Raw genomic sequence first — 23,633 nt, 5'->3', positions numbered from 1 at the left:
TTCTCTGCTGCACTTTGACTCCCAATGTATGGGTTCCCGGGGTGATTTTTTTGCTAGCTTTAGCACTGCTTGAGAGTATAATTCTTCCTTAAAATAACATAATCCAGCTCTGTCCGATGCAGGTCAGAAGCTGGTAAAGTGATCGCCTCACACTTAACCTGCAAATCTAGTTACCGCATCATTTAGCTGCCTAGGAGCACATTTAGGCTTGGCCCCTCACCCAAAAGGGCGTCTTATCATTAAACTGTATATGATTACTGTTCGCACATCATGTTGCCTATTAGGGTTTACAAATCGTGGGTTCTCCAACACCACATTCCAACCAGAGGTGGCACTCCGACAATTTCTGCAGTGCTGTGTGGCAGTTGGGTCACTGTACATACCGTGGTCACAGCGGAGACCGCTACCTCCTCGCATTTCTTCTGAGCTCCCTGCTTTAATAGCTTCCCCAGGTCCGCAGTTTCTGAGTCTGCGGAGACCAGTCTGAGCTGTCTGCAGGACTAAATAGGGGGCGGGCCTTACTTGCACCGAATTGGACGCAAATGCAAAGGATGGCTACCTATATCGAACTGCCATATTACAAAGGTATACGATCTAACGCTCTATAAAGAAGATAATGGCCCCGTATAAAACAAAAAAGAATCCAGGGTAAAAACAAGAGAAGCATTGTAAATAGGTACATTTTTCATACAGGAAAACGTTCTAGCAAAATTATTTGCTAATTATTTTTGTCACGTTATTATATAACTTAGTATTAAAAATTAAGTCAAGGTAATCCTATAATATGGATACAAATTGAACTAGCGTATTGTAATATTAGATTATATTACCCTGATTTACTGCTTTTGTGAATTATGGTTCCATTATCAAAATGTCCGCCACACATGATTTCAGGTCAGAGCTCTTCTCCATATCGTATCACTCTTCTCTCTCAACGTCAAAATTGATAGAGAAGACGGACATAGTCGAGTTAAAGTCAGTTCCAAGATGGCCGCAAATATTGTGTGACTGCCGGTGCAGACACTGGTGTGCAGCCTGTTTGTGTCACTTAGCGACAAGGTTTCTGTTGCGCAGGTCTATGTACAATGCATGCCGGGATTTGTAGTTCAGGCAGTGTTTGGCTAAGGCTTTCCTATGGACGCTCCTGCTCCGTGTCGCTGTTGCAGGAAAAGACAAGTCACCTCACAGAGCAGCGCTGGCCTGCTCTTTTTCCTGTCCCGGGGCATGCAGTAACCGGATCCGGAGGTGTCCGAAATGTTCGGAAGGTCACGGAGTTGGGGCGCAGGCGGCGGCCCCGGGCGCTCGTCCCGCAGTATCCACTCTCTGGACCACCTCAAGTGAGTGACCGTGGATTGGGGACGCGGTGCAGGTGCGGAGTGGACAATGTCCACCCCACAGGAAAATACCTAACATAAGTGTCCAGTAGGCCTACCTACCTTTGACCCATTTGCCATTCTGGCCCTTTGTTGCTTTTTGCCACAGTCTGTTTCAAATATCTTACATTGAAGCCATAATTTTAACAGAATATAAAGAGAAACTTGAAATATGCTATTCCCTCTGGCTCTGACGTAGTATTTAGATCCACTATTTATCTACAGCAGCATAACATGCGTCTGCCCCTGAGAAAAAATGTAAGAGCACTAGAAACCCTCTGTGATGCGTTGAGCTTTGCAACAGAATATAAAGAGCAGACACAAAAGGCGCCGGTTATTGCACAGATGTAGTATGAGAGGTTATTTTGAAGGCACATAAACTCGTTCTACGGTGGGACCGAATAGAGTAGGTGTTTACAGACAACTCAATATGAAGTGGGCACTTGGGGACTTTATTATAAGCTGTTGTCTCGGGACAGTGGACACCAGCTTTTGAATGTTGCTTCCTATAGCACAGGTGCATGAGTGTGGGTGTCCTACTGGCGTATGAGTGTAGCTGCTGTGGTCTTTGGGGTATCCGTGATGGGTAAGATTTACAAAGAGGTGGTGCCTATGGCAGATGTGCTTTTGATTTTCGAGGTCACAGAGTATCAAGATATGCTACAAAAGATGTTTCATAAAAATGGATCAGATGGGATAAGAAGTGGTTCTTGGTGCACCAATTTGTTAGAGGTGTGTAAGGATCTTTCCCCTACGAGGTGTATGTGTCTGACTGACTGTCTTGCAGGTATCGGGGAAATTGAGTGGCACTTAGTTCCTCCTTAGCCTAAGGGAGTGCCACGATTAGTGTACTATGTGAAGTCGAGGGACATGGTTGTGTTTAAGTTGGTGACACTTCTGTAATATTATTCTCTGCACCACGTGAGCAAGTGTAATACCAGGCAGTGTGGTGAGGGAATGAAAAAAATGGCAGCTAATGCTACTGAAGGATTGGGGGTTCAAGGGGTATAACTGAGGTCGAGTTGCCATATCGATTTACTTCAGGTTGATTCTGTGTCCGGTTGCAGGAATGCGTTTACTAATCTTTTTTTTTTTTTGGTATCGTATGTGTTGGGATAGTTGATTTAACTGAAGATAAAACACGTTTCAAAAGGCACCACATTGTTAATTAAGCGCACACATGGGCTGGCGGCCTTCAACATTGTTAACAGGTGTAGCAGCGAGCCCAGGATGGCACTGTGCTTACTGCGCATTCACACAAAGGATTTTTTGTAGAGGTTGGCACTTGTCTGCCTGCCTAGAGAGAGCATAGTTATTTACGCTGTGGCGAGGCTGCACCAAATAACGCTGACCTACTAGGTGTCGGCCAGTTCTTAATGCTTTGAACACCTAAGAATCAACACAAACACTCCAAATAACTGACTAATATCCACCACTGAGATTACTTTCATATTTCACCATATTAATTCACCACTAATCCTTTATGGGCTTCCGGAGTAGCGTGCTTCAACACCCCATCAGCGCTATATAAATACAAACCTTTTTCCTCCTCTATCCTTCTGCTATCATTCCAAATCCAAATAACTGACTAACCTATCCACGACTTAAAATGTACTTGCATTTTTCACTATACTAATTCAACACTAATCCTCTATGGGTCCCGGAGTAGTGTGCTACTCGCCGAAAAAGGGCTTTGCGCCTCGTCAGGGGTAGTAAGCGCTATATAAATGCAATTACAATACAATACAATATACATTCTCCTCAGTGCAGCAGTCAAAGTGCGTTAAAAAAAGTGTGGTAACTGTGAAACTGTGTGCAATGGGGGCAGAACTAATGAGCATGGGGCGGGTTCAAAGACATGGCAAACTCCCCAATATTATTCTGTTATTTTCTGTCTTTCTCCTTTAAGTAACTACATATAAAATAACACAGCTTAAATAAAACTAAATGCAAGTTAAGTTGATCAGTGAGAAATTATTCCTAGTTGGTCCAGTGGAGAATAGTAAGACAAAACAATAATCTCCCTCACGACCTAAATTCTTCTACCATGGAATCAATCCATTGATTCCTTTGTTCCATTGTAGAAGAATTTAGGTCGTGAGGGAGATTATTGTTTTGTCTTGACATTTTTCCTCTCTTCTCCCTGACGGCAATCTGTTCGTTTAGAGGGGGTCCCCTACTTTCTGCACTACCAGAGGAGAATAGTGACTTGTGTTTGTTTAGTGATACAAGTGCCCAGTCTGTGACAGAAAGCACTGTGAATTTGTAAGTCATTATTTGAAACTTGCATTACACACAATATGAGAGAGGCTGCTACAAAATGTGCGTAAAGATTTTTAGATAAAGTGCTTTTGAAATATTGGGGTATATTTACGAGAAAAGGGCGCAGTGCCTGCTAGCAATTTTGCTGCACTGAGCTGCGTCAATCTCTAAGTGACGGAATGCACCGTATTTACAACAATAGGGTGCAGTCCTGTACTCACCCCTGCACCGGTGCAAAAAAAGTAGCCAAGTGCCTGCGCAGGCACACTTGCACCATGGTGCAAAGGTGCCTATGTTGCAGGTATGATTGTTGTGCACACAAACAATCATCAGTGGCATTTTACTGCTTCTATGTGTGCTGCAGAATGATGCACACATAGAAAGAGCTAAAAACTAGGAGAAATAAAAGTATTTCTCCTCGTTGACCACCCCTGGGGAACCGTACTTTTTTGGTGCTGCCTCAGATGTACAGATCCTTGTAAATCAGGAGCAGTGTCAAAAAGCAATGGGTGCTAAGTTGAATGCCCACAGCAACACCTATTGCACACTCCTTTGTCTCAGAAAATTGTGTTGAGCAGGACCATATTTACAAGGCGGTGTTAAGCCATGCAAAGTGGCTTAATGCCGCCTAATAAATATGGAGCTGGGCACAGTCGCACCGGGGCACCGCAAAAAGTGGCGCTCCGGTGGTACAATACCCTTGTGAATACGCCTCATAGTTTTTAGTAATACCCAGACTGTTAGTAGTGCAATTCTTTTTTTATAACTGGCGTTTAAAAGCAAACACTTCACAGCTCAGCTGGTAACTCCCTTGCAATATCACTCAAAAAGAATAAATCTATGTTATTAGGAAGCTTTTTAAGTGATTCCATCAATTAAAGCCAGTACAGGCTTCCAAGGGTTTGGCCTATTGGCTAGAGTGGTCGACCTTAGAGCTGGGGAACTGGGTTCGAGCCACGGCAGGGATGCTCAGCAACCTGTGATTGACTAACTGACTGTGGCCAAACCACTTAATCTCCCTGTGCCTAACACAAATGAATGTGTCTGTAACGCAACTGCTGCTCATGTAAAGCACTCTGATACCTTTGGGTCTAGTTTGCGCTGTATAACACCCCCCCTCCCAAAAGCACCCGTAACATTTGCATATTGACCTTTTGCTCACATTTGCATTTCTTTCTGGCAAGAAGATACCCTGACCTTAGCTGTTTGTTCCTCCCTCACGTTCACAGCACTGGATACTACCTGCCTCTCACTTATGCTGAAGCGTTTCAACTCTTGAAATTAATTGTTCCGGGACGGTTGTCCTTTCTCAAAAAGTAGGGGAACTGTTTTGCTTAAAATAAAAAAAGTATGGGCACAATGTGCCCTACAGATCCCTCCCACTTCGACAACTGCCTTAGTGATTTAAGCACTCATTCCAGAGATCTGTCTGTAACCTGCATGTCACTCCTACCTTATCTGTGCATGTTCTGTGAGCAGTGAAAGCTAGTGCTAGTCTGCCTTGCTAGATCTGTTCTGCTGGATATAGAAGACTGTATGATTACCTTCTGTGAGAAAGGGAAGCTTGGTATTAGACTTATTACCGCACATAAGAATACATTTAAAACAGATATACAAAAGAGGTTAAGGCAATATCCTACCACACTCAACCTTACTGTAGGAAAAATATTTAGACGCTTGTAAAGGTGCACAGAACCGAAAGTTCAACCCGTTTCAACTTTCAATAGAAGACATTTCCAACACAGAAAAATTGTAATGTTTCAGCACAATTTTCAATAGATAGTGTTACTTCTTATTCATAGTGATTCAACATAACCTCATGATATTTCAGGCACAATTTCAATAATTCATATTCTCTTGACGGACCGGAGGAATGAGGCTAATAGTGGCGACGAGTTCATGAGAAACACACCAGTCAGTTATGACAGCATCTTTTGTGCCAAATACAAGGTGGTCACCTGTAAAAACGTATGTATACCAGCGCATCTAATGGATAAGCTCTTTCATGGAAATTGACTCAACATACATGAGTGTATAGTTTCCAATAAGAAAAGTTTTGAAATAGAGCCCTGTAGAAGTGCTTCAGGACGAAACATGTTGGCTACTGTGGGTATTAATTTTAAAAAGAAGATGAATATGAAAAAGAATAAATAATTCTCTTCAAAATACACTTATTGTAGAATATGAATTATTGAAATTATGCATGACATATGAGTTTATGTTGAATCACTATGAACAAAAAATAATACTTTCTATTGAAAAAGTGTGCTGAACTATTACAATTGACATAAGAAAACATTATTCACATTCCAATGCTTGTTTTAATGTATGAATGACTGAACACACAAAATATGTGCAGCAAGTTTACTTTTGGATTTATGTGTGAAACAAGCGTTTTTTAAATGAAGTAGTTGATTTTCTAAAATTGTAAAACCTAGCTGACAAGTCAATTTTGTAAACTCGTAAAACATAGCTGACAAGTGGACGATTCTGGCCTTATTTATTTATTTTTATTTATTTTATCTGCTTCTATAGCGCTGGACTCGACCCCCGAAGGGGTATCTCCGCGCTTAGCTCGCTGTAGGTGTCAAACAATGCCTTTGGGACATGCAGACAGGAGGCTAAACCTCCCGAAAAAAGTGTGTTTTAAGTGCTTTCCTGAAGGAGAGAAGATTGGTGTTTTGGCGCATGTCAATAGGGAGTTTGTTCCAGAGGGAAGGCCCTACGTAAGAGAGTGCTCGGCCACCCTGCCTAGCCTTCGTAATGAGGGGGATTTTTAATAGAAATTGACTACTGGAGCGCAGAAGGCGTTCCGGTGTGTGAATTTGAAATTTCTGAGTCAAGTAGTGAGGGCCTGATCCGAAAAGGCTCTTATGTATAATACAGCAAATCTTGAACTTGATTCGCTGGCGTACAGGCAGCCAGTGAAGCTCTTCTAAGAGGGGCCTAGATGGTGTTCTCGAGGGGACATTAAGAACCAGTCTGGCCGCGGTGTTTTGGGCCACTTGAAGTCGGTTGAGTGCATGTTCATTCGCAGAGATAAGGAGGCCATTACAGTAATCCAACCAACTTATTACAAGTGCCTGGACTAGGGTCTTTCTATAGACGTCTGATAGGAAGGGAAAAACCCTTCTTAGGAGACCAATTGTCCGGAAGCAGGATCCAGTCACCAGGTTCACGTGTTCTTTTAAAACCAGGTTCTGATCCAGTCGCACTCCAAAATTCTTGACTGATTGCTTTGGGCAAGGAATGGGTCCTAACTCCAAAGGCCACCAGTCTGGTGACCATAGGAGATTGGCTTTTCCAAAGAACATGACTTCTGTCTTGCCCACATTGCACTGGAGGCAATTGGAAGCCATCCAGTTGGATAACGCTCTCATGCCCTCAGCAAAGGAGTTCTTAATTTCTGGGGTAAGAGTCTGGAAAGGAAATAAGAGCTGGGTGTCGTCGGCATACAACACAGGGGGTAAACCCATATGCTCTCACAATGTCAGCAAGGGGGGCCACATACGCATTGAATAATGTGGGGCTTAGGCATGAGCCCTGTGGAACCCCCTTGGTGAGCTCCCTAGAGAGAGAGCGATAGGAGCCCAAGCTGATGCTTTGTGAGCGGCCAGTGAGGAAACTCTCCAGCCAGGACAGAGCTACACCTCCAATCCCCACTCTCTGCAAACGGCCGGGAAGAATCTCATGTGACACAGTGTCGAAGGCTGCAGACAAGTCTAACAGCACCAGAATCATAGAGCCTCCTCTATCCTGTGTCATCTTGATGTTATCTGCCACGGAGAGGAGCGCAGATTCTGTGCTTTAGTTGGGTCTGAACCCAGATTGAGAATGGTCCAGACCCCTGTAGCCTCGATGAATTTTGACACATGAGTGTTCACATGCTTCTCTGCCAGTTTGCTTAGGAATGGTAGTAGGGAAATGGGGCGTAGGTTGGACAATTCTGTCCATGGCAGGGCCGTGTTTTTACGGATGGGGTTTACTACCGCCTTTTTCCAGTCTTGAGGAATTTGTCCCTCTTTAAGAGATAGATTGATGATCGTTTGTATCATAGGGCACAGTAGGTTGCTTATTAAGGCCGTTGTTTTTGCTGGAATGAGGTCTAGCGGGGAACCAGTTTTGATGTTACTTATCAGGGTCAGGATTTCTGTTTGACTGGTTTCAGGAAAATCAGTCAACCTAGATTGATTGTTATCGAAGGGTGTCAGAGTGCATTTAGTTCTAACCCCAGAGCTCTTGGCCATTGTAATCTTTCGGTAGATGGCGTCTATTTTATTTTCGAAGAAGAGGGAGATTTCATTGCATAGGGATTGGGAGAACTCATCAGGACTCTCGCAGGCCAAGGGCTTTACAAAGGTCTGTAAGATCCTGTACAGTTCTCTAGAGGAGTTCCCTGCTTCTGCTAGCTTTGATGTTAGACAGTTCTTTTTAGCTAGCCTGATGTTTTTATAATAGGAGGTTAAAGCTTCTGAGTGATTTTTCCGGCTTTCTTCAGTGTGGGTCTTTCTCCATACCTTTTCCAGTTTGCTGCAGCTCCGCTTTTCTAATCTCAGCTGTTCCGTGTACCATACCTCCTGCTTTGATGTAGGGTATTGTTTCATTAGTTTCAGCGGAGCTAGGAGATCAACAGCTTCTTTAAGGGTTGTATTATATTTGGAAAGAGCTGATTCCGCATTGTCTGTTGCTGTGATAAGCGGCTTTTTCCATACTTTCTGGATCTCTTCTAGAGTAACCCTGTGCCATTGTCTGCGCCATATGGGGGGGGGGGGGCGGATAGTTGTTGAACAGGTTTTGCTAATCCAGGGAGGGTAAATTCAACCAGGCAGTGGTCTGACCAGTTAACTCGAGTCGGGGGCGGCTACATATCGTGGGGCTATTAGAGAAAATTAGGTCTAAGGTATGGCCTCCTATATGAGTAGGTCCATTGTTTTGTAGCTGAAATCCTAACCGGGAAAGGTCAGAGAGCAGAGACAGAGTTTCAGGGTGGTCGGGGATGTCTACATGAAAATTAAAATCACCTAATAAGAGAAAGTTTTCTTTAGCTTTAAGATGTTGTGCTAATAATTCTGTTAGGGATAGGGTAAATCCATTACTTGGCCCAGGCGGGCGATAAATCAGAGCTCCTTTCCAATTTTCTTTGGAGCCTGACTTTATCTTGAAAATCATCACTTCCATCGATGGGCAACAAGTCTGTTCGATTATGGAGACTTTCAGGTTTTCTTTCTATATTATGGCTATCCCGCCTCCGGTTTTAATTGGGCGGTCGAGCCTTAGGATTTTATACCCTACCGGAATTCCTAATGTTATTGCCGGAGTGGCATGCGGTTTTAACCAAGTTTCTGTTAAGAAACAAATTTCAGGACTAACAGTGTTTATAAGATCCCATATCTCAAGGTAGTGTTTGGGCTGTGAACGTACATTAAGAAGAAAGCCTTTCCAGCCCTTAAACACTGGCGTTTTCCTAACCGCGCATCCAATGGAAATAGCGGTATGAGATGCTTGAAATCTACATTGTATGCATGAAAAGGGACCTTCCGGGCATGGCCATTGATCACGGGCACAACCCACCACCCCCTGTGGTCGTAGGTTATGCAACGCTTGGGAAGTGTACCTGAATCTGGAGCCCTCCGTAAGTTCCATTACAGATCAGACAGAGTATATAGCCCTTTGCCCCTAGCCCCGTCCAGTCGGCGACGGGCGCAGACGGGCAACTCTTTGGCTACTCTTCGGCGTAGATTCGGCTCCCCTGCGCGCGACCGCTGCGCGCTCAGGAGGGGGCGAGGGCTAAATAGCCCAGAGAAAAGCAGGCACTAGAGCGCTAACTGCTCCAGCAATCACCCCACAGGAAGTGCTTGGCTCTCCCTGACCCGCCCTCCGCGCAACGGTACTAGCTACCGCGTCGGACCGGGGTGGGCAGGAGTGGAAATCGAGCCCAGGCTTCCTTGCTGACCAGAGGTGTCGTCCTCCCCCCTATTGATTCAGGGCTGAGGAGAAGTAGCACAGGTAGCGCTAAGTACTTGGCTAACACAGGAAATTGCTTATTGCTTACAGCACATTGAATGCTGGGTTTATGAAACGGTGAGAACCAATTAAACTACAAGCCCTACAATTCATCATGCTATTGGCGGAAAAAGGATAGATGATGGTACCATATGTCCTAGAGCTAAAGGGCAGAGTAGTGAAATGCAAAATAAAATGTAGTTTCTGGCTTTTTGACTTGTAGACAATCGCAGGATAAACAGCTCAGTTGCTGTGAAGGGAGAGAGAGCCTTTCTGATGCAAATACCAGCATCTGACTGCTATTGCGTTTAAAATTTACACTCCTTAGAATACCTGCAAAAGATTGGGTTTTCCACGGAATGTGAGGAGAAGCAGCAGTCAGTCTCAGAACAGAAGAATTATGTCCTGCCACCTCTATTCCCAAATACATTCCTGAGCTAGAACTTGTTGCTTTGTTCTGAAGTGCAGCACATGATGTCACATGAGGGCTTCCATTGTACACATTGATCCATGGTGTTCTCCTGCTTTGAGTTTATATGCCAACTCCGAGATATGGTACTAGGAGCTGTAATGAAAATGCAGCAAAGGTCACCTAGTTTTGAGGTGCTGTGAAGAATATCAGATTTGAGTTGTATTTTTGAAGTCAACAGATATTGAGCACTGCTTCTGGCATTGGGGTATAAGAGGTGATGCTAATGGAAATGGTATGTAAGGTGTTGCTTCCGAGTATAGAGTAGTTGCTTCGGGCACTGGGGCGCAAGAGGTGCTACTATGAACATGGGTGCAAGAGTTGCACTTGTGGGTAACGGAAGAAAAGCACAGCTAGCCCAATTATAATATGAAGCAATCAATTACCATAATCCAAACTTGTATTTTGAAGTATTTGCTAGTTGAAGTATTGGTTATGTTTTTTTTTCTGCTATAAATATTTACATTGTGTCTAAAATTACGACAGTTTATATGTCGTCAGAGTTGGGCATTTGCTAATTTTGTATTTAATGCAATAGTTTTAAGAATCTGGTTCGGTTGGTGACCATAAGTGATTATGATTTTTAGGTCTCGCCTGAGACAGCACATGTGCAAGAAATTGTGTGTATTTACAGGGACTTAGAGCCCACCCCGTTTCTTACCATTGGTGGAATTCATCTTGCTCTCATTTTCTTGCTCTTCTTTGGTCCGCATTTGTTGGCTTCACTTCCTCTTCACGAATTTGTCCATTCCCTGGAGCATTGCCAAAGTACCGCTTCCTTGCATAATGTGTGCCCTTCCTCTGGTTGCACTTTCTAGGTTATGTTTTATTTTACTTGAACCTGCCCCTCCAGTGTTGCTGCTTGCCCCATAGTTCCTTCCCTCACATCCCTTCCTGTTTTGCTTGGAAAATGTGTACAATAACCACATGATTGGAAGATTGCATTAGTAGTTGCACATTGTTTACATAATTTGTAGTGTGTTTAAATTAGCGCACCCTAGCTCCAGTGAACAGATGAGCAAATTCAAATGAGATCTTAAGAGAGTCACTTATTATAGGGCCATCTCAACCCCATGTTGGCTAGAAATGTTGGGCACAGAATTTTGATTTTTTTTATTAGCCGTACGTGGTGTTCTTGGGTTTCGGCTCCATTGTTAATTTTTTCAAAAGTGTGTCTTTGATTATTGACATGTCACCAGTCAAGTATGTTGTAGTTTGCTTGAGATTGCTGAATTTACTTCATAGACACACAAGTAGTCCTCATCAACAAGTTACAATTTCTACTTCTTTAGTTCTTTGTTTATCCTATGGGTGGTTAGAAAGCAGCAAGATAGACCTTTATAAGTCACAACAGAAACATAAGTGAATGTGACCTATTTGGGGACTGAAGGGGGTTAAAAAAGCAGGAAGGAAGTACTGAAAAATCAAAATCTACCGGACTAGGACAGTTAAGAGTGAACACTTGACTTTAAACCTTATCAAAAACATGGTAGCATGTGGGTTAAGCGCCAACAAAAGAGATCTGCAGGTAAGCCATCCTTTTATCCTTCTTAGTCCACTTGATGGAATATATTGTTACATATAATTACAAAAGAACACTAGACTTGTGGAAAAGACTGTAGTGTTATAAAAGGTTGTGTTGAGTATGGACCACAGTCTTGCCACTGCGTAGCGTTAAAACCTCTAATCGGTGTTATTAAACTAATACTAGTTTTATAGACGAAGGATAAAAGGCTGAAATGCCTCGCTTAGAATTGAATGTGTATCTGTGGGTATAAGCATTTTATCATTTGGTTTCAGGCCCCCATTTAGTTTAGAAGTGCATCCCTGTCGCCCTCTATCAAACACAGTTTTTAGAGGGCGAGGACGGCCAATGATGAAGCATGACACCAGTTGGTGTGTGAGGCCAGTCCTTCACTTTTTGTGAGATGTCCACACTGATCACTCGTCTCTAAGCACCTGTAGGTCACCTCACTAGGAGCAGCCTGACTTGTGTTAAACAGTTGGAGGGGACATACAGCTAGGGGTGGGCTGGCACTGAAAGCTTTAGGCAGGCTCGAGACGCAGGCCAGGCTCTGGCTCAGCTCAAGGTTCTCTTGGAACCTCGAGCCCAAAGCGAGCTGACCCCTATGTGGCTTCTGACTGCTATCCACATGCTACACATGTGGCAAACAAACAAAAATTTAAGCATTAATATTTTAGATAAAAATGAGAGATACTCATGCAGTCAATGATTCGTATAAAGTGAAACCAGAAAACCTGCGATTAATCCTATCAACCCACTTTACCAAATTGTATGATCATAGACAAATGTTTTATTTTAACAATCCTCCTTTTAGTTCATTATCGCATTTGGAAGCACCTTCATATACATGAGTTATGAGCTGTAGAAAAACATATGTGTGATTTAATAGACTGTATTGTTTCTCAAGCTATAAAAATGTTGCCCATATACAGAGTGCACATGACAACCGATTTCCCCTTAGGTCATCCCCTTAGGTCACTAATTGCATTGTCTCCAGGGCGCAGGCCGAAGCAAGATTGGTTCAAAGTTCATCTTTAAAAACTACCACTTTAAATAAGTATCTCCCACTGGAGTGATAGAATGTGACATATTAAGGGCAAAGCTCCGCATATTAAAGTAATACATTTGTTTGAATTCAGAGGAGACTATCATATTTTAGGGCTCGCCTCGTGCATGGGCTTTTAGAGCCAAGCCAGACCCTTGGCTCTGCTCTACCCTTGTGGATAATTTGTTGGCTCGCCCACCTCTATCTACATGTAAACAAAATACGGGGCAAACGGGTGTCCCTGGGAACCTTAATAAATGTGTGTTAGACCTGTTAGCCCTTTGGGTGGTCCCTCCTATCTTTTGGTTTTTTCTTTTCCTCCCCTTTCTGCCTCCTACATTTTATTTCCCCCTTTTCGTCCACCATACTTTTTATTGGTGATGTCCTTAGAGCTCTGGGTGCCTCATTATTTTTACACCATGACGGGGCACAGGTGTTCTTTTAAAATGGAGGTGGTAGTGAGGTGATCCTTTACAAAATGGTGGCTTCCAACTGCCAAAGAATTTTACCTCCGGAACTGGCCCATAGACTAGTGAGAGGGATCTAGAACCTTCTGGCCCATTCTAGTGACCTGGGTCCAGGGGTATATAAGGTCAGCACCTGGGCGGCCATTTTGTGTCATCAGAGAGCTAGCTGGAGTGCATGCTGAAGCGTCAGGGGAGTGGAACACTTAGGGGGTTGACTTCCTTCAAGGGTTGCGTCCTTTCTGCTGTCATAACCCCCGACCTTAGACCTGACCCGGTGTAGACACACCTTTATCGAATTCTGCCCTGGGAACTCCACAAGATAGGAGAAACTGACGCTTTCCCTGAATCAAATTAAGTGACTGCTGGGACTCGTGCTGAGTCAAGAGTACTGCCCCCTTGAGGTCCCTCAGTCAGAAGAGCCGTTCTTTTTCCGGCCCTGAGAAACCCCCTTTAGAGAAGGAACGGTGAACCTCTGTCACCCCACCCGTTTCCCGAACGATCTGAAATCTGAAAAGAGCTGTCCCCTTACCTGCGCTGAGAAGCGATGTTCGAGAGCCACTTCCCACCTCCTTCCAGGGACGGGACTGCCGGGGACCTGTTGAGCGGCATCAGAGTTGGAGATGCCCGGGTGGGAGTTGCGCCCCCTTTTCAGATAGGGAGGAGACTGTGTGAGATGTGCAGCGGGAGCCGCTGCTGACTAGCTCCAAGGCGGCCGCATAGCTCCGAGGCGTCACCCACGCGCGCAGGCCCAGCAGGGATCTTGTCAGTGTGTCAGAGGGGCGGCGCCGCAGAACCGCCACTTCCCTCCCGCGCAGGCCCAGTGAAGCGAGGCTTTTACCCGAGAGGCGGAGGAAGTGTCTTGGGGGAGTGATCGTGCTGAGGAGGAGTCAGCTGGAAGGTGAAGCGGTAGCGTCTTCCCTCCCGCGCAGGCCCAGAGAGTAAGTCGGCCTGGCTGGGGAGAGAGCGGACGCTAAGAGAAGAGTCTGCCTGTGGTGAGATGACGACTCCCGCTGCACGGGTTGGCTGAATCAGGACAAACCTCAATTCTGCCATAAGTAAGCCGGGTTCTGGGAGCTGGGGAAGGACATCAAAACGGAGGCATCGCCACAGGGTATAATAAAGGAACTATTTCCTGGAAACCTGAAGGGAACTGACAAATAGGCCAGGGGAGCCTATACTGGAAAGACTAACATTCTGAAACTAGCGAGCTACCATGAATAGCACTATTGCTGGCTCATTACTCGAGTAAACTGGTAGCCAGAACACCACGGGTGACCTACTTAAACGCCTGATCTTGCTGGAATTTAATGCCTGTTCTTATATGCTTGGGGGTAAACCGACCTGATATTTGTCAATGCATTCTCTGAACTTATTATAAGGGAAGTGTCAAATGCTTTACAAGGTTTAAGATTGTGCACTCTTGCTTCTCTGAATTGAGGGGGGGTGTGTTCTTACTGCTAACTTGAAATTCAAGCCGCAAAAGTACTGACTGAAATATAGCGCATTGGAGGGGATTACTGAATTCTTGCCAATAGACAATAAGGTTCTAAAACCAAATGTAATGATGAATTTATAAGGATACTGGAAATCAAATGTGGAAATGCTTGCTATATGTAAACAACCCATGGTTGACTGGGTAAGACCATTCAAAGAATTTTTATAAAGTATTCCGTATTTTTCTAATCTGGTGTAGTGTCATTTTTAGTGGATGGGCGCTGGATTGCTGTGTGGAGTGTGACGCAAGCATAACACAATTGCCTTTGAGAATAGACATTCCTACTCTGTGCCAGGCTACCCTATGTGGACTGGTAACCCCAGGTCCAACATAATTGGTGTTCAGCGGTGGGATGAGAGCTTGTGCTTGCGTCCACTTAGCAGTAGCTTAGTGTCCACCACGTACCTACACCTGGAGTTTTCTCCTGGCGGACTCCCTAATTAGAAGTTTTGTTTTTCCAAATTCTTTTCTGGTGGTGGGTGGAGGTAGCCCTTAATTAACGTCTCTTCCTTGAATTTTTCAAAGTGACTGTCTGGGACCCTGTTGGCAAAATGGAATTTGAATTGGAGGAGTTGGAGACCTACACTGCGGCCCAACTCAGGGAATTTTGTCAGAGAAAGGGGGTGTTCTTCAAGCGTGGTGCGAAAAAGGGGGAACTCCAAACCAGCTTGAGAGCATGGGTGGCAGCTCACCCAGATGGGAAGGAGGAGGAGGAAGAGGGGGATAGGGACACTGTCATTGGAATGGATGAACTGTACCAAACCGAAAGGGGGAACCTACTACAACGTCCTAGGACACTTTCGAGGGAGGCCAGTAGTGTCTCTGTAAGGAGCTTGACCGAAGCCGAATTAGCTGACCGGAGAGAGGAAAGGCAGTTGAAGTGGGAGTTAGCTAGGTTGGAGAAGGAGAGGGAGAAACAGAGGCTGGCTCATGAATTGAGTTTAAAAGAGTTGGACCTCAAGGCCCTGCAAATAGGGACTCCTAGTACTCCTGTTGGTGGCAGCATACCTAAAGAAATAGTCAGGGAACCCAGACCCTACTTGCCAAAAGACGTAGTCGCCAGTTACAGTGTAGGGGACGACATTGCTAAATGGTTGGCTGCCTATGAGGTCTCGCTAAGAGCCCATGGGATATCAGAAAGTCACTGGGGGGGTGGCCTGTACAAATATATGCCTCCAGTGGGGAGGGATGCACTTCTAGCCCTAGAGCAGGAGGAACAGACTAACTACCCCACCATGAAAGTGGCGCTGATCAGGAAGTTTGGGCTGACTCCTGAAAAGTACAGACAGAAATTAAGGAACAGCCACAAACTGGCTACACAGAACTGGGTGGATTTCCTAGACTATGCCAAGAAGGCCCTAGAGGGTTGGGTGCAAGGCAGCGAGGTGGGGGACTACGAGGGGTTGTATGATCTAATCCTAAAGGAGCACCTACTCGAGAAATGTTTTCCAGAGCTGCGACAACACCTGGTGGACAGCAAGCTGACCAGTCCCAGGAAGCTTGCAGAGGAGGCGGACATCTTGGCTAGTACCCGGGTGTCCTCAAAGGAAACTGGAGGGGATTCCCAAAGGACTGGCCAGGGCACTCCCCAGAAGAAAGAGGGGGGAGATAAGAAGAGGGAGTTCTCAAAAGGCCCCCAAAACAGTTTCCAAGGAAAGGGATCAGGATTCATTCCTAGGGCCAACCCGCCGAAAAACCCTCATCCTGACCATAGTCAGCAGCCATGGGTTGTCCGCTGTTATGAATGTGGTGGGGTTGGGCACTATAAAGGAGATGTCAAGTGCCCAAAGAGACCACCCCCTCCCACTGGAGGAGTAGCTAGTGTAGTGCTCGGGGAGGAGTTGCCCTTAGATAAGGGAGGGGAATGGGCGGGAGTCACCTGAGTTTCCCTGGGAGATCGGGAGATGGTTCCTAAGATCCAGGTGCCCTCAAATACTACCAAGTATGGGCAGTGGGTCACCATCAATGACCAAAGAGGGGAAGCTCTGAGGGATACAGGTGCCAGTATGACTATGGTAAGGAGTCATCTGGTGTCCCCAGAGCAGGTGATTCCACACGTGATCCACCCCGCCGCGATGGCTGACGGCAGAATAGGCCACTACCCTGTGGCCGAGGTTCTCTTTGAGTGGGGAGGGGTTGCAGGTCCTCTTCGAGTTGCCGTAAGCCCTGCCGTGCCAGTCGATTGTCTGTTGGGGAATGATATGGAGCACAATGCTTGGAAGGAGGTGGAATACCGGACTCACTCAGAGATGCTGGGTACACCTGACTGGACCTGTGCCAGCACAAGGTCCGCGACTACCCGGAGGAGGAGTTCGCCAGGGCTGGAGCCTGGAACAAAGGCACAGCCAGCTGCCAAAGAGGGAGAGATCCGGGGACAGGAGATCCCTGCCTCGGCATCCACACCCCGTGAGATGGATGGACCACCTGTGGTGGTGGACCCGGAGTCCACGGAGGGGGATGTTGTCTCCCTGGAAAACCTACCTATCCCTGCCTAATGGCATGTGGAGGGGGGCCTACCAGGGAAGAGTTCTGTCAGGGCCAGAAGGAGTGCCCTACCCTTGAGGGTCTGAGGCGTCAGGCCGAAGCCCAGGCAGCAGGTAACATTGCAGGGAACTTCCACATTTACTGGGAGGATGGTCTTCTCTACAGTGAACCCAAGGCACTAGTGCACGGATCGTCACGGGCCTTGGTAGTCCCCCAACATTACGGAGCCTTTCTTTTAGAATTGGCTCACGAAATACCCTTGGCAGGACACTTGGGTCAGGACAAGACATTCGCCCGGCTTGTCCCCCATTTTTACTGGCCTCAAATGAGGGTGGCGTCCGACACTTACTGTAGGACGTGTGTGTCTTGCCAAGCCAGTGGGAAAACAGGGGTTAAGCTAAAAGCTCCCCTGGAACCACTACCTGTCGTTAGCACCCCCTTTGAAAGGGTGGGCATCGACATTGTTGGGCCATTGGATCCCCCCACTTCAGCTGGTCACAGGTTTATCCTGGTTCTGGTGGATCACGCTACTCGGTACCCAGAGGCAATTCCTTTGAGGACCGTTACTGCACCTGCAGTGGCTAAGGCCCTGATGGGGATTTTTACCCGAGTGGGTTTCCCCAAGGAAGTTGTGTCCGACAGGGGGACCAACTTCATGTCAGCCTACATGTGGGCTATGTGGAAGGAGTGTGGGGTTACCTACCGGTTCTCCACCCCCTTATCACCCCCAGACCAATGGTCTGGTGGAAAGGTACAATAAAACCTTGAAGGGCATGATCAGAAGTCTGCCTGAGAGCCTGCGGAGGAAATGGGACGTCCTCCTACCCTGTCTGTTGTTCTCATACAGGGAAGTGCCACAGAAAGGAATGGGCTTTAGCCCCTTCGAACTTCTGTATGGGCACCCTGTGCGTGGACCTCTCAGCCTGGTGAAAGACGGATGGGAAAAGACTCCCAGGAAGCTTCCCCAGGATGTGGTGAGCTACATGCTGGCCTTCCGAAGCCAAATGGCTAAGTTGTGGAAGCAGGCTTCTGACAACTTGGAAGCAAGCCAGGCAGTGATGAAAGAATGGTATGACCACAATGCTCACCCTGTGGAGTTGGAGCCTGGCCAGAAAGTGTGGGTGATGGAGCCTGGAGAGATTAGTGCCCTCCAGGATCGCTGGACAGGCCCCTTTGAGGTGATTGAGAAGAAGGGCAAGGCCACTTACTTAGTGGACCTTAAGACCCCCCGGCAACCCCATCGGGTGCTTCATGCCAACCGCCTCAAACCCCACCATGAGAGTCCCGAGGTCATCTTGATGATAGTGACTGATGGAGCAGAGGAAGAGGAAAGTGAGCCTCTCCCTGATCTATTTTCGTCTCAAGAAAAGGATGAGTCGGTGGAGGGAGTGATTCTCTCACCATCCCTAACTCCTGAACAGCGGAGGGACTGCCGCCAAGTCCTGGATCAGTATTCCTCGCTGTTCTCCCTTATCCCGGGAAGGACCCATCTGTGTACCCATGATGTGGACACAGGAGACAGTCCACCTGTGAAGTCTAAGACCTACCGGCTGTCAGATAAGGTGAAGGCCAGCATCCACAGTGAAGTCACTAAGATGTTGGAGCTAGGAGTGATTGAACCGTCAAGCAGCCCCATGTCCAGTCCGGTGGTTCTGGTACCAAAAGCTGCCCCACCGGGCACCACTCCGGAACTCAGGTTCTGTGTGGATTACCGGGGACTGAATTCAGTGACAAAAACTGATGCTCATCCAATCCCTAGGGCAGACAAGCTCATTGACCGGCTGGGAGCTGCCCAATATCGAAGTACTTTTGACCTCACATCAGGGTACTGGCAGATCTCCCTTACAGATGGAGCAAAGAAAAGGTCCGCCTTCTCCACGCCTGAGGGCCACAACCAGTTCTGTGTGATGCCCTTTGGGCTCAAGAACGCTCCTGCCACTTTTCAGCGGCTGGTGAACAAGGTCCTCTCCGGAATGGAGGCCTTTTCTGCTGCTTATCTAGACGACATTGCCGTCTTCAGCAGCAGCTGGGAGGACCACTTGTGTCACTTACAGGCTGTTCTCCAAGCCCTGAAGCAGGCTGGCTTGACAATCAAAGCCAGCAAATGCCAGATTGGGCAGGGGTCGGTAGTGTACCTAGGTCACTTGGTGGGCAGGGGAACGGTGCAGCCCCTCCAGGCCAAGATTGAGGCTATCATGGCCTGGGAGCCCCCCAAGACTCAAACCGAGGTCCGAGCATTCTTGGGCCTCACTGGATATTACCGTCGCTTTGTGAAGGGGTATGGCACAATTGTGACACCCCTAACTGAACTCACTTCCAAGAAGCAACCTCGACGGGTAGTCTGTACGGAGGCCTGTCAACGAGCCTTTGATACCTTAAAGCAAGCAATGTGTGCAGCTCCGGTCCTAAGGGCTCCTGATTTTTCCAAGGAATTCATTGTCCAAACGGATGCATCAGAGCATGGCATTGGGGCAGTGTTATCTCAACTCAATGAAGATGGTCTGGACCAACCTGTTGTCTTCTTGTCCAGGAGACTGCTTCCCCGGGAACAGAGGTGGAGTGCGATTGAGCGGGAAGCCTTCGCGGTGGTATGGGCTCTGAAGAAGTTGCGGCCATACTTGTTTGGCTCGCACTTCCTTGTACAGACTGACCACCGGCCCCTTCGTTGGCTAATGCAAATGAAGGGAGAGAATCCCAAGTTGTTGAGATGGCCCATCGCTCTACAGGGAATGGACTTCCGGGTGGAACATCGCCCTTGAGTGGACCTTGCCAATGCAGACGGTCTCTCAAGGTATTTCCGCCTTAGTGATGAGAACTCCCAAGGGGTTGGGTAGCTCTCCCCACTTTCAGCTGGGGGGGGACGCATGTTAGACCTGTTAGCCCTTTGGGTGGTCCCTCCTATCTTTTGGTTTTTTCTTTTCCTCCCCTTTCTGCCTCCTACATTTTATTTCCCCCTTTTCGTCCACCATACTTTTTATTGGTGATGTCCTTAGAGCTCTGGGTGCCTCATTATTTTTACACCATGACGGGGCACAGGTGTTCTTTTAAAATGGAGGTGGTAGTGAGGTGATCCTTTACAAAATGGTGGCTTTCAACTGCCAAAGAATTTTACCTCAGGAACTGGCCCATAGACTAGTGAGAGGGATCTAGAACCTTCTGGCCCATTCTAGTGACCTGGGTCCAGGGGTATATAAGGTCAGCACCTGGGCGGCCATTTTGTGTCATCAGAGAGCTAGCTGGAGTGCAGGCTGAAGCGTCAGGGGAGTGGAACACTTAGGGGGTTGACTTCCTTCAAGGGTTGCGTCCTTTCTGCTGTCATCCCCCCCTGCCTTAGACCTGACCCGGTGTAGACACACCTTTAACGAATTCTGCCCTGGGAACTCCACAGAATAGGAGAAACTGACGCTTTCCCTGAATCAAATTAAGTGACTGCTGGGGCTCGTGCTGAGTCAAGAGTACTGCCCCCTTGAGGTCCCTCGGTCAGAAGAGCCGTTCTTTTTCCGGCCCTGAGAAACCCCCCTTAGAGAAGGAACGGTGAACCTCTGTCACACACCCCCGTTTCCTGAACGATCTGAAATCTGAAAAGAGCTGTCCCCTTACCTGCGCTGAGGAGCGCTGTTTGAGAGCCACTTCCCCCCTCCTTCCAGGGACGGGACTGCCGGGGACCTGTTGAGCGGCATCGGAGTTGGAGGTGCCCGGGTGGGAGTTGCGCCCCCTTTTCAGATAGGGAGGAGACTGTGTGAGAGGTGCCGCTGGAGCTGCTGCTGACTAGCTCCAAGGCGGCCGCATAGCTCCGAGGCGTCCCCCACCCGCGCAGGCCCAGCAGGGATCTTGTCAGCGTGTCGGAGGGGCGGCGCCGCAGAACCGCCACTTCCGTCCCGCGCAGGCCCAGTGAAGCGAGGCTTGTACCTGAGAGGCGGAGGAAGTGTCTTGGGGGAGTGATCGTGCTGAGGAGGAGTCAGCTGGAAGGTGAAGTGGTAGCGTCTTCCCTCCCGCGCAGGCCCAGAGAGTAAGTCGGCCTGGCTGGGGAGAGAGCGGACACTAAGAGAAGAGTCTGCCTGTGGTGAGATGACGACTCCCGCTGCACGGGTTGGCTGAATCAGGACAAACATCAATTCTGCCATAAGTAAGCCGGGTTCTGGGAGCTGGGGAAGGACATCAAAACGGAGGCATCGTCACAGGGTATAATAAAGGAACTATTTCCTGGAAACCTGAAGGGAACTGACAAATAGGCCAGGGGAGCCTGTACTGGAAAGACTAACATTCTGGAACTAGCGAGCTACCATTAATAGCACTATTGCTGGCTCATTACTCGAGTAAACTGGTAGCCAGAACACCACGGGTGATCTACTTAAAGGCCTGATCTTGCTGGAATTTAATGCCCGTTCTTATCTGCTTGGGGGTAAACCGACCTGATATTTGTCAATGCATTCTCTGAACTTATTATAAGGGAAGTGTCAAATGCTTTACAAGGTTTAAGATTGTGCACTCTTGCTTCTCTGAATTGAGGGGGGGGGGTGTTCTTACTGCTAACTTGAAATTCAAGCCGCAAAAGTACTGACTGAAATATAGCGCATTGGAGGGGATTACTGAATTCTTGCCAATAGACAATAAGGTCCTAAAACCAAATGTAATGATGAATTTATAAGGATACTGGAAATCAAATGTGGAAATGCTTGCTATATGTAAACAACCTCTGGTTGACGGGGTAAGACCATTCAAATAATTTTTTATAAAGTATTCTGTAGTTTTTCTAATCTGGTGTAGTGTCATTTTTAGTGGATGGGCGCTGGATTGCTGTGTGGAGTGTGACGCAAGCATAACACAATTGCCTTTGAGAATGGACCTTCCTACTCTGTGCCAGGCTACCCTATGTGGACTGGTAACCCCAGGTCCAACAATGTGCATAAAACTAAATAGTGGTTCCCTCGGTGGAAGCTAATACCCTACGCTTTCAAGGCAATAATAACAAAGTAGTTGAGTATAAAATCAAATATTGAAAACGACCCAACTATTTAATTATGATGCATATACTTACATACACATACATGTGCAAACATTAAGCATATATATACTTTGATGGTATTTTAACTGGAATATGTATGTCTGTAGAAAAAACACCTACAGTAGGTGCTTTATGTGAACGGCATAGTGATAGGTGAAAGTTTGTGAACAATGGTGCACAGTGTTGCATTAATCAACAAAGTGTTGTATTAAAAAGCATAAGTTTGTCGGAACCTGGACTCAAAATGACCATATCAGTTCAATCAATAGCAAAACATCCATTTAAAGTCAATATATATACACATCTACTTTTCGACCTCTATATAAACACTTGTATCAGGGTCTTCATCAGGACCATACTGGTAAACACCTCACAAAGAAGGTCAAGTTGAATGTAGCATGTTAGCGATCAGGGGATTGGTACATAAATGAATCGCTATACACAAAAACTTCTAATATCGACGCTCACTGCTATGTTATTTTATTTTTAACTTATTCCTAATTCCAAGCACATGCCCGCCACATATATGGTATAACATTTTTCTTTTTTCTTCTGTTATTCTTTTCATTTATCTTTCATATGCTGTTGAATTTGTGATTTAAAAAAAAAAGTATTTATCCTGCATGAATGTCAGAATGAGTCAGTGGGTGGATCAATAAATTCATTGCTCTAAGGATGAGTGACAGAGTGCATGTATGATGAGGTATAAACTACCTAAACTCGCCAGTAACTGATCAGACACTTCCTGGTATAAGTCCAACCTATTGGTACTGCTAATATTTGTTTGATCAATGCCTGAGATTTGTCAGCAGAAAACGATAACCAGTCTGTTGATTCCTTTAGTTTCCTTTTACAACCTGAAAAAGATTGTATGCATTTTCTAGAAAAGGACAAGATAACTCCTATTTAATAAACAAGTTCTTTAAATAAATTCTAATTTCAATAATCCACCTCTCTTCTGGCTTAAATTCCTCCAATTGACTGAAGCAATTAATTGAAGCTCACTGTTTATTAATCCATTATTATAATGTATTCCCAACATTTCTACATATATATTCAGGGGTTGAAGCCATAGCTCTAATCTTAGAGTCCCTGTGTAGTATGTGGTTTACATTCATTCAGCGTCTTTCAATAGTTTGATTTTAATGCCTCTACAAATAATTTTAGGTTCCGACATTAAGGCACTGCCCCATGAAATATTATGGTAACTTGTTCTGTGAATAAACTGTTAATGTTGGTTGAAGTGTTTATCCTTCGTATAATTGATTAAACTGAAAAGGGAAATAGCAGTCGCTCAATATTTTTAGATACAGCAATATGATGAGCATTTCCTTCATATGGAGCATCAAAGGTTACATCAAACTGTCTATAACATTAAGTTTCGCTCAGTCTTTCCTCGCCCTTATGTCCATGTAAAGTCAACTTACTTTCTCCCAAACTGTATTACCTGGGTTTTATTAATAGCAACAGTTAATTGATTAATGTTTGCAATAAAGTCCTAAAAA

The 23,633-nt window shown here is 46.2% G+C and overlaps 2 protein-coding genes across 6 annotated transcripts in view; one reads left to right on the top strand and one right to left on the bottom strand.

Moving 5' to 3' along the window:
* The window catches only part of DEXI (Dexi homolog), a 95,845-nt gene extending 94,906 nt beyond the window's left edge, over positions 1-939 (bottom strand). For 2 of the 3 annotated variants that reach the window (XR_013601638.1, XM_078663157.1), the window contains exon 1: positions 384-520. The gene's annotated coding sequence lies outside the window, so the exon portion shown is untranslated. Of the gene's footprint in view, positions 1-383; positions 521-830 lie in introns of those variants that run through there. The other variant, XM_078663158.1, reaches the window with a different exon arrangement.
* A 124-nt stretch (positions 940-1,063) lies between these two features.
* Positions 1,064-23,633, top strand: part of CLEC16A (C-type lectin domain containing 16A) — a 654,120-nt gene continuing 631,550 nt past the window's right edge. For all 3 annotated transcript variants that reach the window (XM_078663155.1, XM_078663154.1, XM_078663156.1), the window contains exon 1: positions 1,064-1,337. In XM_078663155.1, the coding sequence (XP_078519281.1) occupies positions 1,255-1,337 (83 nt within the window). In that variant the 5' untranslated portion in view covers positions 1,064-1,254. The remainder of the gene's footprint in view (positions 1,338-23,633) is intronic.

The sequence above is a fragment of the Lissotriton helveticus genome, chromosome 10, assembly GCF_964261635.1.
Source record: "Lissotriton helveticus chromosome 10, aLisHel1.1, whole genome shotgun sequence".
Lineage (NCBI taxonomy): Eukaryota > Metazoa > Chordata > Amphibia > Caudata > Salamandridae > Lissotriton > Lissotriton helveticus.
This window is presented reverse-complemented; position numbering and strand designations above follow the sequence as displayed.